At 40.1% G+C, this 17,495-nt stretch overlaps 1 protein-coding gene across 1 annotated transcript; it reads right to left on the bottom strand.

Moving 5' to 3' along the window:
- Positions 1-16,143: 16,143 nt before the first annotated feature.
- Positions 16,144-17,419, bottom strand: ALG2 (ALG2 alpha-1,3/1,6-mannosyltransferase). Its single transcript, XM_031552791.1, has 3 exons — positions 17,380-17,419; positions 17,221-17,297; positions 16,144-17,075 (listed from the first exon to the last, which is right to left on the bottom strand). Exons 1-3 carry the CDS (start codon positions 17,417-17,419, stop codon positions 16,173-16,175), a joined length of 1,020 nt encoding a protein of 339 aa, XP_031408651.1. The 3' UTR covers positions 16,144-16,172.
- Between the last annotated feature and the right edge of the window lie 76 nt (positions 17,420-17,495).

Genomic DNA, 17,495 nt, shown 5'->3' with positions numbered 1-17,495 from the left:
TAGCCATCCCTTTTATACCCAATCCAGCTAACAGAAAAGAAACGAAACTGAAACTGGAATTTATCTGAAGCCTGTAGTCACTCAGGAAAATGAAACTGACCTTTATGAACATGCTAGATAAAAAACAAACACACCTTATCAGAAGCATTTAAAAAAAGGGTATTTCCTCATTTTAAGTGTTAATGTGACTCTGAAAAGATAATAGACAAAAAAAAGGCAGCAAAGAAGTGCTGATGCAGAAACTGCAAGCTGATTTTGTTACACTGCCCAGAGCTGAGATGCAGCTATACCCCCCAGAAAAATTGTTTACAGGGAGTCGTAAATCAGAATACAATTAACATAGGATGATTGAAATTAATTTCATTATTGAGGGAACTGTTAAAGGACTCTGTGTCATGAGAGCAGATTGAGACAGCTGTTTAGTTCTTCCTCGTGCAAATCGTGTTAAAGCTCCATCTTTAATGAACAGGACATGGCATATGCTCCTTTTATTGCAGCATTTCTTAGCCAGTAGTTTAGATTAGACAGTTTAAAAATCCATAGGTCTCCTTCCTTAGGTAAAGAGGACTATCTGGTTAGTTCAAAGTACCACAGGAAAGGCTCTCACAGTGGAAATAATACAGAAAGATCACGAATTTTCACTGTTGGGTTATGGGACAAGTGACATAAAGTCCATTTCTTTGCTACTGTATATGGTACGTATCTGAGCAGTGGGATACTTGCCCCATGCATGCCTGAGCAATACTGCTCTCCGTATCTTCGAACGCTTTTCTTTTGTTCATTTTTATTCTTTAATTCAGATGTGTTTGTCTTATTTAACTGCAATACAGTTGCTTTTATTAACCAGTCTGCTTGCATTAGGCCTTCTGTCATGATGCATCTTCATCCTCCAAAATCTCTCTTTATCTCATCTCTCATTTATCATTTTGAATTATTTTATATAATGAAATATCTAAAGTTACAGTTTAAATGCAAGTAAAATTTCATGTAAGAATAGGACAATTAAGTTGTAGGTCCACTTTGAGTCACAATATAACAAAAATGACTCTTTATGAGTATTGCTGCATGTACTTCCTTCAGAACTGCTAAAATCTTTTGATGCTTAGTTAATATCACTTATTTAATATTCCAAACACTCCAACAAGAAATGATGATAAAATCTGGCAGAGTAATGGGGAATTAAAACTTCATGAAGTTGCAGAGACGCTGCATATGATGAGTTTTTACCAAATTCTAAAGCACAAAAATTCATAATGAATAAACATAGAGTTGTTTAACTAAATACAATAAAAATTAGATAAAACAAAGGCTTAATTGAAAGTGAAATGCCTCAAGGCAGTTCATGACTGATAAAGACACTGGTGATCAAGCAGGGAAAGGAGGAATTACTAGTAGTCTCCTAAAGACAAGGTAGAGAAACTGAGTGTAATAAGGAGAGGGAAGCTACTAAAGAGATTCAGGATAAGCCTTTGCTTACAGGTTGCCAGAAGGTGGTGGATGCCCCCTCCCTGGAGATACTCAAGGTCAGGCTGGACTGGGCTCCGAGCAGCCTAATGCAACTGTAGGTCACCCTGCTCGTTGCAGGGGAGTTGGACTAGAAGATCTTTAAGGGTCCCTTCTAACTCGAATGATTCTATGATTCTAAGTATGCCACAGAAAAATCCATATAGGGAGATGACTATAATATCTTGTGTGTGGTTGCAGTGAGTTGGGTGATCTATCAGTAGGCATAGATGACGTGGCGCTAAAAGCGGCTGACCTCTGCCTGTGTGTTCATTATAACTACTGGTACAGCAAATTAAGTTGTGAAGTTCTGACCTGGAAGAGATTTGGTTTTACATGTTTTCAGCTTATTTTGAAAATTTGCGTTATGCTGCTTATACATATAGAAAAAAATAATAATCTTTCCTGAGTCCTAGTAAGCTTTTGACACTTCACTTTGCAGCTTAGCATAACATGGCAAATCTCTTGTGAGTATGTCAGGGTGAAGCCTCCCATTAGGTCTTAAAGGCCCTGAGCAGCCTCCCTGGGGCCCTCCACCGTTGCCCTCTGCCTGTGGACTCTGTCCCTGTCTCAGCAATGCGGCAGGTGCACCTGTCTGCAGCTCCATCACAGCCATCGCTACCTGACCCTGGCCCTCATCTGCAGCCTGTATTCCTTGGGCCTGCCTGATTACAATGGATAGGCTTTCTCAATCGTCTCTGAGCTGTGACTGATCCTGGTTGCTGTCACCACATCTGAACCTGATCCATTGACTCATGCTTCTGGCTTGACACTGAATCTGCCTCCTCACCATAATCTCATCTGATGATTTGGGCCTTTGTTTCATCTGATTGTCGTCTCTGAGTCTGCTCCACTCACCTTCCTTGGGATGGTGGGGCAGGGCTGCAGCTGGTGGTGCTCCTGGCCGTTCTACCACACTTCATTCCATGTCCCTTTGGGAACAGCCAGCCCTTGCTGTGTCCTGACAGCGTGTGACATGGCTGACATCACAGCCTCCACTTTAAAGATCCAGTGCTGAAATGGGACTGGGAACAAGAACTCAGCCCCCAAGATTACAGCTTCCAGAGTTCTCCTTCCTCCATCAACCATCCACAAGGACACACTTCTTTCACCTGCTTATTTTGTGTAAGATGCTTTCTTTAATGATATCCTACCTATTTTGTTTCCTTTAACCAGTATTTTGGGTTCAAATGTGTAACTTTCGAGCTGTTTGTCCAGTATATTTGATGTCCAGCTGCATTTGCAAGGAGCACAAAGAACCCAGAAGCACAAAAGTCAATGAGCTGTCAGCCAAAAATACACTGATAATTTAAAACCGAAAATGATGCAAGGAAAACGAAAACAGCTCTTATCACTGAACCTGACAACCAGCCTCACTGGGGTCTGGGAGAGTATATGAGTAACTTCCCTTCTTCAGGAGATGCAAATTAGAAGAGAGGAGGTAGGTGGTGTGAGCTGACCCGAGAAGTGTTTGGCAGCACTTCTGAGCCTCAGAGAACAGAGTCAAAGCCATCAATACCAAGAATAGGATTACTTCTATTTTCAGCCTCACCATAATTTCAGCAGCTTTATGTGCTGAAACATTTACACATTTCAGCTAACACAGTTGGATATTTAACTCTCAGAGTTTCAGGTTCAAATGAAATCTTTAAGAGCCAGAAATCATGTGCTGTCTGGACTGGGTGCTCATTAAAAGTAACTGGAAGACCAGAAGCTGGCTCAGAAGTACTCTGACAGTTTCAGTCAGGAGGATCCTTCCCTTCTTCAGGGAAAGAAGTGTGCGAAGATGAAAATACCAAACAAACCAATACAGACAAACAGGTGTGCACTCAAATCTTCTATATTTCACCCCAGTGTGAACTGACTCTCTCATGTCTCTGGATACAACCTGCTGTGCCACTGCAGTCCCTTTTCCTTGAGGTTCTCACTAGTGTACCACTTAGACACGTTTCCTTCATAGCGAAGCTGGGCAGCTGATGGCAGACATTAATCTCTGCGTAACTTGCTTTTGGTAGTCACCTTTTTCATTCTAATAACATGTTCATTGAAGTCACTTTTTCATAAACATTTTCCCATAAACCTCTGTTTCAAAAGAGATTATTCAAACAGCTTTTAAACAATTACTCTTTTGAAGGGTCTAATTGAAGGAAATAAACCTGTAGAGAATCTGACTGAACCAAAGATCTTCAGCATCCAAGATTATCTATCTGTCACCCTGTGACCTATTTCCTTCACACTACTTTTTAATTTTTGTAGCAATTATAGTGTATATGGATAATACCTATTAGCATATTTATGGTCATTGCTTCATATTTATTGTCTGCACAACTCATTAATCTTCATCTAGTGTGTGAGGCTGACAGCTCAATCTATTTTGCAATCTCTGGGCAGCAGCCATATCCAAAAAGCCTTTGTTTCCCTGTAAATAAACTGTGTTCAGGACCAGAGGACAATAGTACATCACGCGGTGATTGACACAAGCCATGGCTGCTAATCAAAAGTAGATTTTATTACCAGCTGAGTCAAGTGCATTATGGGGCCATTGTTCTTGTGCTGTCAGGGCAAGAGCATACGTAGTCAGTCACCTTCTCAAGATGGGTTGATTGTTCTCCAAGATTAGACAGAGTTGCCTTATTATCTATCCCAGACAACAAGGCATCTCACCCAAACAGACGCCTTTACAGAAACTGCCTGTACATCGAATTGATTTGAATTGCTAATGCATAATCTGTCCAGCACAGATGTGCAATGAATATTTGGATGTTGTTTTGCATGTCAGTTGAGAAGGCTGAATGATGAGGTGATGATCATTCAGTGATGGGTACTGGACATTTGCCAACAATTGAGTTTGAGCACTTTCCCTGACAGTAATCAGATCAGCTTCCAAAACGTCTTTTCTTCAATTCACTGACAATTTATGTTAGAAGATAATGCAACTCTCTCACAGTTAACACAGTTGGCAGCAATTTGCATTTTTTTCATATAATTAAATTTTTCATTTCACATGAGAAGAAATGCATACAAGCCATATATAACTGATACGCATATTACAAGACACTTCCAAAGTAGTTCCACTTGAATAAGAGACCATCTAGGTAAGTAAAAAAATTAAAATGCTCAACAATGCAGGTGACTGTAATTTTATTAGTTATAAACCTACTTTTGACACACACAAAAAAATAGGAACACTATTATAGGATCTGCAATAGGATCATGTGATCATGGTCATGTTGACAGAAGGCCAACCAACATAATGTTTTAAAAAACCGTGGTCTCTGTCAGGACTGACTTAGTATAAAACAGGAACAAAAAGTAAATTACACAAGGCTGATATTATGACATCAGGGGATTGATGCAAGTTCACACAGTGACATTGTATGACTCCTGTAAGAGAGGGAGAGGTTTTGATATAGTCACAATTATAGAACTGCAATAATTTAGGTTGGAAGGAACCTCTGGACATCAACTGTTCCAGCCAGGGACTTACCCTTTTACTCAGAAACTGATTTTGTTGAGTTCTGAGCATCTCCAAAGGTGAAGATTTCAAATGCACTCTGGGAAATTTGCTTCAGTATTTGACCACCCATAGTGTGAAATACTTTTTCTGTATATCAAATTAGAATTTTCCACGTTCTGACTAATGTTTGTTGTTTGTTGCCCTATCTCTGTGCAACTCTGGAGAGATTTGGGGTCCATCTTCTTCAGACCTACATTATTCCAGATCTAAAAAGCATGGCAAAAAAACCCTGATTGTTCTATATGTCAGACTTGTTCAGGGTTTGGCTAAGTCACTCTCATTTCAATTTCTATTACTAGAATCCAGAAACAAAGCATTTGAGTAAATGGCCTGAATACACTTTAATCTTAGACCTCAAATACAATTGGATGGCAAACATCTTAATGGATGTTCACTTCTCACATCTGAATTTCACACTATACTCCTCAGAGCTCCTCTATCTGGACCCTACACCACAGTGACACTTCCAGTCTTAAACTTAGTAATATGTTTGTGAGCACAGTCAGTCTTTATGTTGTAGGCTAGCTTATTCCAGGGCTTTGTGCCATAATCCAAAGACATTGGATAAAGCCCTGCTCAAAACAGACTCTGCAAAAGAGGAGGCAATCTTGCCTTAAAATGCAGTAGTCCAAGTTCAGAGGATTCACTCAGATCAGAATTCAGCCGTTTGAGAGCCACACCAGGTCTCAGTCACTATAGGAACTGGGAATAGAGGTACAACTCAACCGTGGAGACACATTCTCTCATCTGTTCTCTCTCTCCAAGGAATTTTTCATTATTTCCTTATTTTGACTGGTCCTGTCACGTCTCATGTTCAGCTGTCCCATGCTTTTGAGGCACTGAAATCAAGGTTCTCATGGCTGCTGTTTTCTACTGCAAGGAGTGGTGCTTGAAAGCTGGTATGGGGTAGCCAGTGCTCAATCTCTTAGCAAAGCCATTTTCTATTCCCATAACACTTAACACGAGACACCAGTCCTACATTGAAGTAACCTTTCCTGAAGGTTAATAGCCTTGTTTTCCAAAGCATGGAAACTTACTTTGGCTGATAAATAAATGTCAGCACCATGTCTATTTGTTTATTATTTGAGACTGAAAATGGGTGTAAAAGTAAAGAAGAATTCTCACAAATCAAAAATACATAGGATATCTAAATAGATAGTCCCCTTGTATATTATTTTGTTAAAGAAATATATAGATATATGGTAAAACTGTCATCTGCTGAGTAAATGTCTTGAGATTTCAGTCTTTCCACGAGTGGTTGTATTAGCCATGAACATTCATATTAACGAAGATTCAGGAATATGGGAATACAAACAAATCTATGTTGAAAGGAAAAAAGAAATTTCATGCAATTTTCAAGAACAGATGCATAGGCATGAGGGAAACTTGTAATTCTTTCTGAAACCTAGGGGCAAACTAATGAAGGTGACAGTCCTGGTATATAAACCACTAATCAGTTGTATCCCTTCTTTAAGGCAATATGAGGCTTGTTTTGTTTTGTTTGTTTGTTTCTTGGAAGAAATGTGCTGAAAACAGAAATAAAAGGCAAAGAAATTGAATGAACAGTCAAAGTGTTATTTTGACAGAACTGAACTCCCATTGCTACTCAAATCATGGTAACTGATTTAGTAAAGCCATACCAAAATACACTGTCTACAAGCATTAAGTAAGTACATATAAATACAGGAAACTTCTTAATTCACAGGTGTCACATGGATGAGCCCATGGCACAGTGTGTGCCCCAGGGTAGGTGCGAGCAACGGAATGGCTCAGCAGGGAAGGTCAGCTGCTCCCTCAGCCAGCGGACCTGGCCCAGCCAATGCTCCTGGAGCAGTTCCAGTGGGTCCAGTTTCATATGGAGAAGGAAAGGAGGCTGTGATGCCTTCTGTCTACAGCTTAAGGCAAAGAGCACGGGTTGGTGGGCTCTGCTTTTTTTATCAGCTTTCTTCCTCATGTCCCTTACGCATGAGTCCAAGGAGTGCTCTCTGATCATGTGTCTGTGGTCAGTGCTGCAAGGTCCAAGGCAAAGTCAGTTTTCAGAAATGAAGCGCAAGTCTTTTCTGAAGATGAAAGCTAAGCACAGACAGTTTAAAACATACAGATCTCTTCTTATTTTTCCTGGTTTCTGAGGCTGCATATATCATGCTACTCAGGCATGTTGATAATAAGCACAATATAAACATTTAATGTACATAAAGAGGTCTCAAATGCTAATACAAGTGAGTATTTATGAAAGCATAAGTGCTGGAAGTGTTTTTTTATGGCCAATTTGAAAAGCTGTAATAACAAAGTGGCCAATCTGTTCAATGGGTAAGGGATCTGAAGACCAGATGGCCTGATTTACTTTTCAGCTCCAGCTGCAAGACATGTAGGTAAGCTTCAGGCCAAGCTTACAAAGGACTGAGAGTTTTCTTTGGAACCAGAGTAAGAACGGCTGGCTTATTTTGCCTCTCCTAGGTCATTACAGCCTGTTCCAATGAAGAGAAACCTCTTGTTTTATGTTTCTTTGTACAGTTTCGCATCTGAAAGATAATTATGTTTGACATTCATCTTTTCTGATTTGAGAATCCAGGCTATGTGTTTATATGACTTACACTGGAGATTGAGTACAATATGATTGAACCTGGTGATTTGGCTTACTGTTGTTATTATAAATAACTGCAATCTGGCATCTAGAATATTAGAAAAAGCAAACAGTTATAGCAGCATGAGTTAGGATGCAATTCAGTTGTGCCTAGGATAGAAGAAGAAAAGCCTGCAGTGAAAGCCCTACCTGGGAAGATCACAGAGCATGTCCTCTTGGAATCCACTTCTGAGCATGAGAAGGACAAGGAAGCAACCAAAACTTATAGAATCATAGAATCACAGAGTCACAGAATGGTTTGGGTCGGAAGGGACCCCAAAGCCCACCCAGCCCCACCCTCCATCAAGGGCAGGGCTGCCCACCACCAGCTCAGCTGCCCAGTGCCCCATCCAACCTGGCCTTGAGTGCCTCCAGGGATGGGGCACCACAACTTCTCTGGGCAGCTGTGCCAGCGCCTCACAGCTCTCTGAGTAAAAAATGTTTTCCTAACATCTTGCTTAAATTTCCCCTCTTAGTTTAAACTGTGCTTGACATGAATTCGCCAAGGGCACACTATGCCTGGCCTGTGTCTGATTGCACTGTGACAAAATGCCCAGTGTTCCAAGTGCTGCAGAAGTTTTCGTAAAGCAGAGAAAATGTTATTTTACTCAAGAAAAGTTCTTGGTAAAGATCTATGAAATTGTATCCTAAAGAATCTACTTCCTCATCTCTTCAGTACTTTTTTGGAAACACACTTGTTTGTAAGGCCTGTACATGAGAGTTGCCCTGAAGCAAGTTTCTTTGTTGGTTAGATAACTTTCTTCACAACAGAAGTCCCTGTACACTTCTGAATATCGCTTATACATGACAACATAATGCAAGCCTCACAAAAATGTTCATCAAAGTAGATCTGAATCCTTGTGGCTAGTTCTTAAATGGGAATTAAAGTAGCTTCCCTATTTATAATGCTGAGGCTGCTGGGCAAGACACAGTAGACAAATTAAATGTCAAATCATGAGGTACTAACAATAAATAATGGAGAGATTTCTCTTGCCTTCAGTGGCTATAGATAAGCCACTGGAGAAACTATTTACTGCAAGGAGGTTGTGCAGTCCTAGGTGGATCATTCTGACCACATCTATGCATTTTTTCACTTGGATGAAGAGGGCAGGTCTGTGTGTGCCTGTGATGTTCCCATCTCAGTGCCTTTGTGGTCCCAGGGGCCACGAAGTAGTTGGGAAAGGATCCCTCATCAATCATACCAGCATCATTTTCTCCTCAGGAAGGTATTTGCTATGTGCTTCCCTTGCCAGGAAGCCTTCCTCTGCACTGTCTCTACTCAGTGCATATTACGTATCTGTCTGCACTGGACCTTGGCCTGACTGCTCAGGGGAGTGCTTGCTCTGTTGCACAACTGGTGGGTGGAAAGAAGTTACCAGGAAAAGGAAAAGCAGAACAACCAATGGAGGTAGAAGGGAACAGCCACTTCTCATTTGCTGTGTAGGATATGCACTGCTAATGGCCCCTTGTTCTAGCATGCCCTCGAGAAATGGGTGTGGATTTTGAGACCAGCAGTGGAGTGTTCACTCTGTTGAGCAGATGATTCTACTAAGTCTGGGTTTTTTTCCATTACCCTGGAAGTAGCAGCAAAGGCTGCTGGTGGTACTACAGGTGCAGCTTGCCCATACAGACAGTTCCAAGAAGTCAGGTAACTAGAAGGATGTGAGTACAGGTTCCCTCCAGTGTATCTTTACAATGTGACTGTCAGGAGGAAGAATCTGATGGAAATTTCCCCATTTGTAACTGAGCATCACATCCTAGTGACATCTGAATATATCCATTTCTTACCAATATCTTTCCATTGTACCCCTGTCTACTCCCATTGGTCTCTTCCATTAAAACACTGCTCTATCACGAGAACATTGGAAAAAGGAAAAAAGAACTAATCTGTCCCATTAAGAAAATCATTCCTTGGTTTGTACAAACACAAAGTAGGGGTGTGTGTGTGCGAGAGAAAGGGAGAGGGAGCGCATCTAGTCCTACCAGCAGAAGATCCAGTAACCCCACAGCTAAGGGATATTTAGAAAGCTGTCCCACCCCTATTGGAAGATTGGCTTAAATAGTAGCAGCTATTCTAAATGAAACTGTGATTTAGGAATGCTTTGTGGTGCGCTAATGAAGCTGCTGAGGGGAGTTCTATAGGAAAAAGCAAGATGGATGTGCAGTGGGATAGGACCTTAGCTTTTATTTCCTCAACAAGATTTTGGTATTAGCCATCTCTGGCCATTGTTATGTCACAGCTCATTTGAAGGTGAGTTTTATGAGGTTAAATAACATATCATCTGAAAAATCTATTGATAACTTCTGGCTGTGAGCTCACCTGCCTCTTTTTCTCCCACCCTTCCCTTCTCTAGGTGTTGCAGTAGTCTTTGGAATTGGCAAAGGGAGCCTGGTATGGGGAGGGTATAAACAGCCTTGTTAAGGGGGAAAGCATTTTTAAATCCTTCCTGTCTTTCTTACCACACTGAGCATAGTGTAATGGTAATTTGAATTGTTGGGGGAGGTGACAGTTTCGTATCTGAACTAAGTTACTTTGCTCAACTTGCAACACCCTGGAGTATGTGTAGCATAGCCTGTCATTCTGCAGTCCCCTTAGGTACAAATTATTTTTCCTTTTGTGTCTTAATCATCAACTGTGCAGTTCTATGGTAGACTTTGAGCCAAGAATTGCGATGGTGGAGGAAACACACAGAGTCACTTATGAAAAGGAAATTCTTCTGTTGAAATCACTGTGGGAGTCTATTGACAAAAAGTAGATGCTGCCTGAGTTTCAGTTATCTGTTTAATAGTCTTAAAGTTTTTAACTCTCTGAATGTACAGCCTTTATCATTTGTTCTAATCAATTTTCTATTGCTATTGGAAACAGCCTTGCTCTTTGCCAGAGTAAGAATCTGTTATTATAAAAGGGTTGTAAACAAGGAAGGTGAAACCGAGAAAAGGTCCTGCAGGCAAAAGAAAGGAGGTTTGAATTAAGTTGTGAGAGGAGTCAATTTTCTTCCTATTTATTGTTGCTTATAATCTACAGGTGCTTCCATCCAAGCAATATCAATACTGCTGTGACTGTACTGGTACCTGGCAACACAATAGAGCTTATCCTTAAAGCATTTTTTCCTTGTTTCTGGACTGCTCCTCAACAGGCATAAAGCACTTACGATATTGCCTGCATGTAGAAATTATTTCGTGGTTAGCAGCTCAGTGATGTTCTATCAGGTTCTTGATTAATACATAAACTCATCTGGATACCGTAATATTCTTCATAACATCTTACAGAAATTATCTTCTTAAATCAAAACATATTTATCCAGTTGGAATCAAGGTGAAGAGACCATGCCCTCTTTCCGTTTGTTTAAAATAAATTGCATGTGTGTATAGCCGTTACATAAACTCTGACTCCTATTACTAAGAAGAAAATGGCATGTGAATCGCTCTACTCCCTGCTGTAACTTCAAGTTTCTTCTTTAAGAAACAAATGTAGTTGGGGTGTATTTTATATCTGGTTGAGAAAAATGTCCCTTAAGAGCCTGGTTTAGGGAAGAAGCTACCTACTATAGAGAAAGGCACACTTATAGCTGAGAAGCCTGCCTTTATGATCTCCTGTGGAATTTCTGTTTTCTCCTGAGTCTCAGTATGAGGATCCTGGAACACTGCTTTGTTCTAGGCCATTCCATATCTCTTCAGTTCTTTTTTGTTAGCAATATATTTTAATACTTTTTTGTGCCTGCTTTGTGTGTAGTGAATCTGCGTCTTCAAAATGGATCTTTCTATCCAAATTTACAGCATTACTGTGTATAGTACTTTCAGGGATTCTTTCAGGGATTTACTGACTTGTTCTTTTATAAGGAATAGCAGAACAATTAGTACTCCTTGGCATTGTGAGGCTAGAAGCATACAGTTCCATGATTCTATGATAACATTCCAAACAGCTTTAGGGATCAAAAACTTGCCAGTGATGTTTTGCAATACTATTTGCTTTGTAAGTCAGAGACTGTTTGATTAACTTAACAGTTCTTGTCTTGAACACACGTTTAAGTGCTAGAAGAACGCTTTTACTCAGAAAAATAAGATGTTGCTGGAATAGATGAACTAAGTATCCTCTCTAACTGTTATTTTAATAGAAAATAGCACAGATTTTCTCAGCTGAGGTGCTCTGCTCAGGAAGGGAGTTGCCTACTGACATGTTCTTTTAACACTGTGTATATAAGGTATCAGCCCAGCTCCAGCAGAGCCACTCAGAGCAGGGTGCCCAGGCCCATGGCCAGGTAGAATCTGGAGATTTCTTAGGAGGAGACTCCACAGCCTCTGGGCAGCCTGTGCTGGTACTCGGTTATCCACACAGTACAGAAGTGGTGCCTGGTACCCAGAACCTTTTGGATCCTTTCTGTTAAGTTCTCAGCTTTGTCTGAGTATAATAGAAGATGGTTTCTGGGATTTTTTTTTTTATTCTCTAGCAAATCTTGTTGTTGTCACAGGGTTATCTCTAGATATAAGTCTGTGACGGGAGGCACAGACCCTGGAAAAAAAGACACACCCCATATTCCTTATACAAACAATAATTAATATGCATTATGTATACACATACCTATATAATATATACATGGAATCACTGACTGCACTCCCCCAGCATCAAATGACCTTGTGGTACACATTAAACATTCCCATTTTTCTCCATCACCCACCAAGTGCACCCAGGTCTTTGTGCAAAAACAGTTCCATCGAGAGGTTTGCCCTTTCCAGAAGCTGGAAGGACCCAAACAACTTTTCCCAACATGCTCTTTTTATGTATACTATAGGGACTTTATCTCCCTCTACAGCATGTAGGGAGCTGGATTTTGTAGGACCATCTTGATTGCCCAACCCTCTGGTGTTGACCAAACAGGTGGCTTCTGCCAAATGCTTCTCCCAGTGCTTAAATGTGCCAAGTCCTCCAGGGATGCTGTCCCTCCCATCAGAATACTCAAAATGCTAGTAAGAGGCAGTAAATGGAACCAGAACGTTAACTCTTTAACTCCCACTGGTTCACATGATATTCCGATGTGGAATACTGACACACACAAAAAATCTGCTATCACAGAAATGTGATAGGATTAATTGCACAACTGGAACACTAATATAAAGGGGCTATGGGCTTGTTAAAACAGAGAGGCAGGGCAGGAAGAGAAAGGTAGTTGCCCTCTCTGTTAAGAAGTGGGTATGGAATTATGGAATCATAAGTTTGGAAAGGACCCACAAGATCATCTAGTCCAACTGTCCTCCCTTTGCCACTGCTACCACAATCCTCTAAACTGTATCTTGTAGCTTCTCATCCAGACGACTCTTGAACACTGCCAGGAACGGCAACTCGACCACCACCCTGGGAACTCTGTTAATCTTGTGTTTAAAGTAACTGGCAATGAAGAAATGCACATCCATAAATCAATGGATACTAACCTCTGATTTATTTACTTGTTGGGTCACATGTTCTACATTCACCATAAACATAGATAAAAGCAACTTATTTCCTTCTCTACTCTTTGGCATTCGTGCTGTTGAATACACTCCTTTCATAATACTATATTTTGTCAGTATTCTACAGTTATTATTTCCTTAAAAATACTCCTGTGATATCAACTGTATAATAAACTATAATTCAAAATAAAATATCAGCCATTTCATCCATGAGAGAGAATAATAAAGCCATAATAAAAAGGAATGAAGTTTAACAATATGATAATGTAGCATGAAGTTTTATAGACCCCATGTAAATGTTAAAATCTATAAATTTTTTTATATTGTGTAATATAGTAAAAAAAAAAAGTAAAAAATAGTTAAAAAGAAGGACAAAACGGAGTGGAGAAAGGCAACAGTAGCAGGCTAGTTTACTGCTGAAGTTCTGATTTCTTTTTATAATATGGAATGTGGAAAAAATTATGCGTATGAAATAATTTGCTTGTGGCTTATTTAAAGTATTATAAGTATACTGAATAAGGAAATAGAAAGTTTCTACTTCCCAGCCCAGTCTACTTGTAAATTAAGAAATTTTAAAGGCTGATTATCTCTCTCCTTGCCTCTCTTTGTTCACACCTAGTACCCATGAATGGACTTTGCATTTTTCTCATCATGCTCCTGTTTGTTGTCTATTTATTTTGGTTCTAACTGAAGGTGAAAGGGATGCACAAATATGGAAAAGTGGACAGAAGATCAAATTCTCCTTACAACCATTTTTTTGTTGTATCATCCATTCTATTACTTGTGAGATATGAATACCAAACCTCCATTTTCTAGCAGTCTAATGATTATTTCATTGTACTCATCCATTATTTTATCTTCTGGCACTGGATCATGCTAAGCATTTGCATTTAAATAAAACTTCTAAAAACCGAAGTAAATATATTTTCTTAAAAAAAAATTCTGCCCTTGAAGACAGCTGAGGTTGGCTGTACAGGGCTCTAAATACATGATGTAGCTGCAGGTGTTCCTGTTCATTGCAGGGGAGTTGCAGGTGATATCTGAGTTGGAAAGAACTCTTAAACGCTTCTGTGATTCTATGAAAGGAAGCTGTAGTGAGGTGGTTGTCACTCTTTTCTCAGGTGACAAAACACAAAGGAACATCTTCAAGCTGTGCCTTGGGTTAGATTTGATGTTAGGAAGTACTTCCTCGTGGAAACTGGTCAGGCATTGGAACAGGGTGCCTGGGCAATTGGTGTAGTGGTATAACCCCCATCCCTGGCAGCATTCAAGATGTGGATGCAACACTCAGGGATGTGGTTTGGTGGTGGACTTAGTAGTATTAATTGATGGTTGGACTTCATAATTTTAAAGATCTTTTCCAAGATAAATTATTCCATGATGTAGCTGCTTCTGTTGACAGATGGTTCATCACTGACAACAGCAGAGTGCATTTTGCTCGCATAATCAAGATTATTGTAGGATTTCCAAAAAGGTAGAGTAAGCATAAAATAAAGAGCTGGCTGAGCACTTCTAGAATCATTCACTTTAGAACTGCAAGCTGAGGAACAAGAGTTTTTTCAAGACTCCTTAAGGGCTGTTCCACATCTCCACATGTTCACCTGCAGGATTTTAAGGGTAACCTGCACCTAAGAGGGAGAGGGCCCAGCTTCTGTTCACTATATTCATCCTGAAAAATTACGCAAAGTTTCAGGAAAACTTCCATATATTTCAAGAGGATTAAGGGGGAGAAAGGAGTACAAATGCAAGAATAGGCACCAAAGGTAACACCGAGAAATGTTTGGACTAACACCTGCCATGCCCCCTACTAACCAGCCATGATGTCTAACTATTACAACAATTCAAGTTTCATATTAAAGACAAGAACATAATTTCTTCACTGATTTTTTTTTTTTTTTTAATTTTACTGTAAGTAAAAACCTTATACTGAGACCTTGGTTGCAGTCCTAAGCAACAGAAGGAGCAGTCTCTCTACAGTAGAGATTTTCTTTAAGTGTGGAAATCCTTGAATTTTTATCATACAGGCAAAGTGCAGACTGCAGAAAACGATACTTTAGATAAAATTGGACTTCAATAACCAAGGGAATTATACTTACTCAGTCTACTTTGAGATTCAAAACTCAATTGTATGAATTATGTAAAAGTGCGTTTCTTTGAATCTAACAACCAACCAATAAAGATGTGCTTGAATTGAGGTAGATACAAAGATGTTCCTTGCCTACAATCCAGTACTGCACTTAAAAATAACAAATAAAACCAATCAGTAAAATTACTGTCATGTGATGGCACTGCCTTGAGAGAAAAGCATGTGGGAACTGTTCCCCGAGCTAAACTATTCAGAATAACTATATTAGGCAACTAAAGTAGGTAAAGTAAAACCTACTACTTGTTCCTCAAGTGCTTTCTGTAATTTAGAATTTAATGAAACATTTAATTAAGAACATTTCTACAATCCAGAATGTTAGGCATAGCAGGTATCTACAAAAATGTAGAATTTCGGTACCAACAATTCTGCCTGATCACACACTTGTTTGCTCATTTATGATGCCCAGCACACCTGGATTATGCAATTCTAGAAGAAAAGCCCAGTAAAAGGTCATTTAGAAAAACAAATACCCATACAATTCATATCACTAAGGAAGATATTTTCTTTAAACACTTGATCAAATCGTGTGTTCCTTCTTATTCTATAGCTGAATCTTTTGTTTATAAGTTGCTGATTTGAAATTCTCAGAAGAGTAAAGCTGTGCTTATCTGTACATATCTGTACCTTGTAAACTGAGTTAACCATAAAGTCCTGAAGTAAAATGTGCATTAAAGTCTAGTAAGTCACTGCCATCTGAACCATGCATTTATCCAAGGCACTGCATAAAAAACAATCAGTCTAATACATGAAAATCTGAACCTTCTAATAAGATTGACATTTTTTACTTTTTTCACACCAAGTGACCAGAGGCAGCGCACAAAGTATTACAAGGAAGTTCACAAGTTCTGGGTCCTTCATCACAGTCATACTGAACATTGGCCCCTTATATATAAGTCACAGACACAAAGCTATAAAATGTAATTAAAAAAAAATCGATTTTATTGTGTTAATCTGCATATGTATTGATACAGTTGTTCTGAGAATGCTTCTGAGGAAAATTTTTCCATAAATCTGACTCTCCCAGCTGCTCCCATTGAGTCCTTCAAGAGAGGATCTCTCACAATTTTTTCCATGGCCTCGGAGAATTTTGTTGGCAGAGGATCACACAAAAATCCTGTAACATTATTCAAAATTGATTCTAAAGGACCACCCGAATTAACTGCTATAACTGGACATCTCATATACATTGCTTCCAGAGGAACAATGCCAAAGTGTTCGTTACTTGGTGTGTACAGCACACACACACAGTTACTAAGAAGAGAGATTTTCTGTTCATCTGTGAACGATCTCAAAAAAGTGACATGGTCACTAATGTTAAGCTTAGTTGCAATTTTCCTTAGTTCTTCATAATGCTCCACATTTTCCAGAACTCGTTTATCATAGCCACCTGCCATAACCAAGTGAACTTCACTCCACTGGTGAGAATCGAGTCTCCCTCGAAGCTCATGCAAAGCTTCAAGAGCTAATGCGAGGTTCTTTTTTCTTTCATACCTATTAATAGACAGAAACAAGAACTTGGTCTTTTTGGGAATCAAGTCAATTATGTCCACAGGAACCACTGTCTCAAAGCTACTGGTGTTGAGTGATGGATAAAGGACATCTGGATTTATGTGAGACAAGGATTTAAACGTCTCCTTGAACACATTGGCAGTGAATTTGCTGTTCACAACGATGCAGTCTGCCATGCCAGTGGTGTACTCTTCCAGCCAGTCCAGTGGCAGTCTGTAGAGGCGCTTTAGGAAAGATTCTCTCTTGGTCAGGAGCTGATCAGGAAAGTGACAGTAAAACAAAACCTTCTTCCGTGTTCTGGCCAGCCTGAGTATCGGAATGCAAGCAGACACCTAGCACAAACCAGGAGAGAGAGAACAAGGCATTTATTATTTGTGGTAGCACTATTGCTGCAAAGGGTATGACAGAATCATTAAGGAAGGAAAAGATCTCTAAGGCCATCTAGTCCAACTGTCAGCCCACCCCCACCATGCCCACCTCAGTGTCACATCCATGTGGATCTGGAACACCTCCATGGACACTGACCCCACCACGTCCCTGGGCAGCCTGTGCCACTGCCTCACCGCTCTTCCAGAGAAGAAATTCTCTCTAATATCCGAACTGAACCTCGGAGCTCCCCCTCTCAACTCCCTATACCCCGTAAGACCCTCGGCCTGCGTTCCTTCTCAGCACCCATCACCAAGAGAAAGCTTCAAGAACGCGACTCACCCCGTCCCCACTACTCACCCCGGGGCGTTCCCCTCCCGCTCCCG

This window comes from Meleagris gallopavo, chromosome 3 (genome assembly GCF_000146605.3).
Source record: "Meleagris gallopavo isolate NT-WF06-2002-E0010 breed Aviagen turkey brand Nicholas breeding stock chromosome 3, Turkey_5.1, whole genome shotgun sequence".
Classification (NCBI taxonomy): Eukaryota; Metazoa; Chordata; class Aves; order Galliformes; family Phasianidae; genus Meleagris; species Meleagris gallopavo.
This window is presented reverse-complemented; position numbering and strand designations above follow the sequence as displayed.

Coding starts and splice junctions, on each gene's coding strand:
- ALG2 (XM_031552791.1), bottom strand. CDS start 17,419: ATGGGTGCTGAGAAGGAACGCAGGCCGAGGGTCTTACGGG. Junction 17,298..17,379: donor CAGGCCGAGGGTCTTACGGG/GTATAGGGAGTT, acceptor GCGGTGAGGCAG/TGGCACAGGCTGCCCAGGGA. Junction 17,076..17,220: donor CACATGGATGTGACACTGAG/GTGGGCATGGTG, acceptor GGTTTGTGCTAG/GTGTCTGCTTGCATTCCGAT.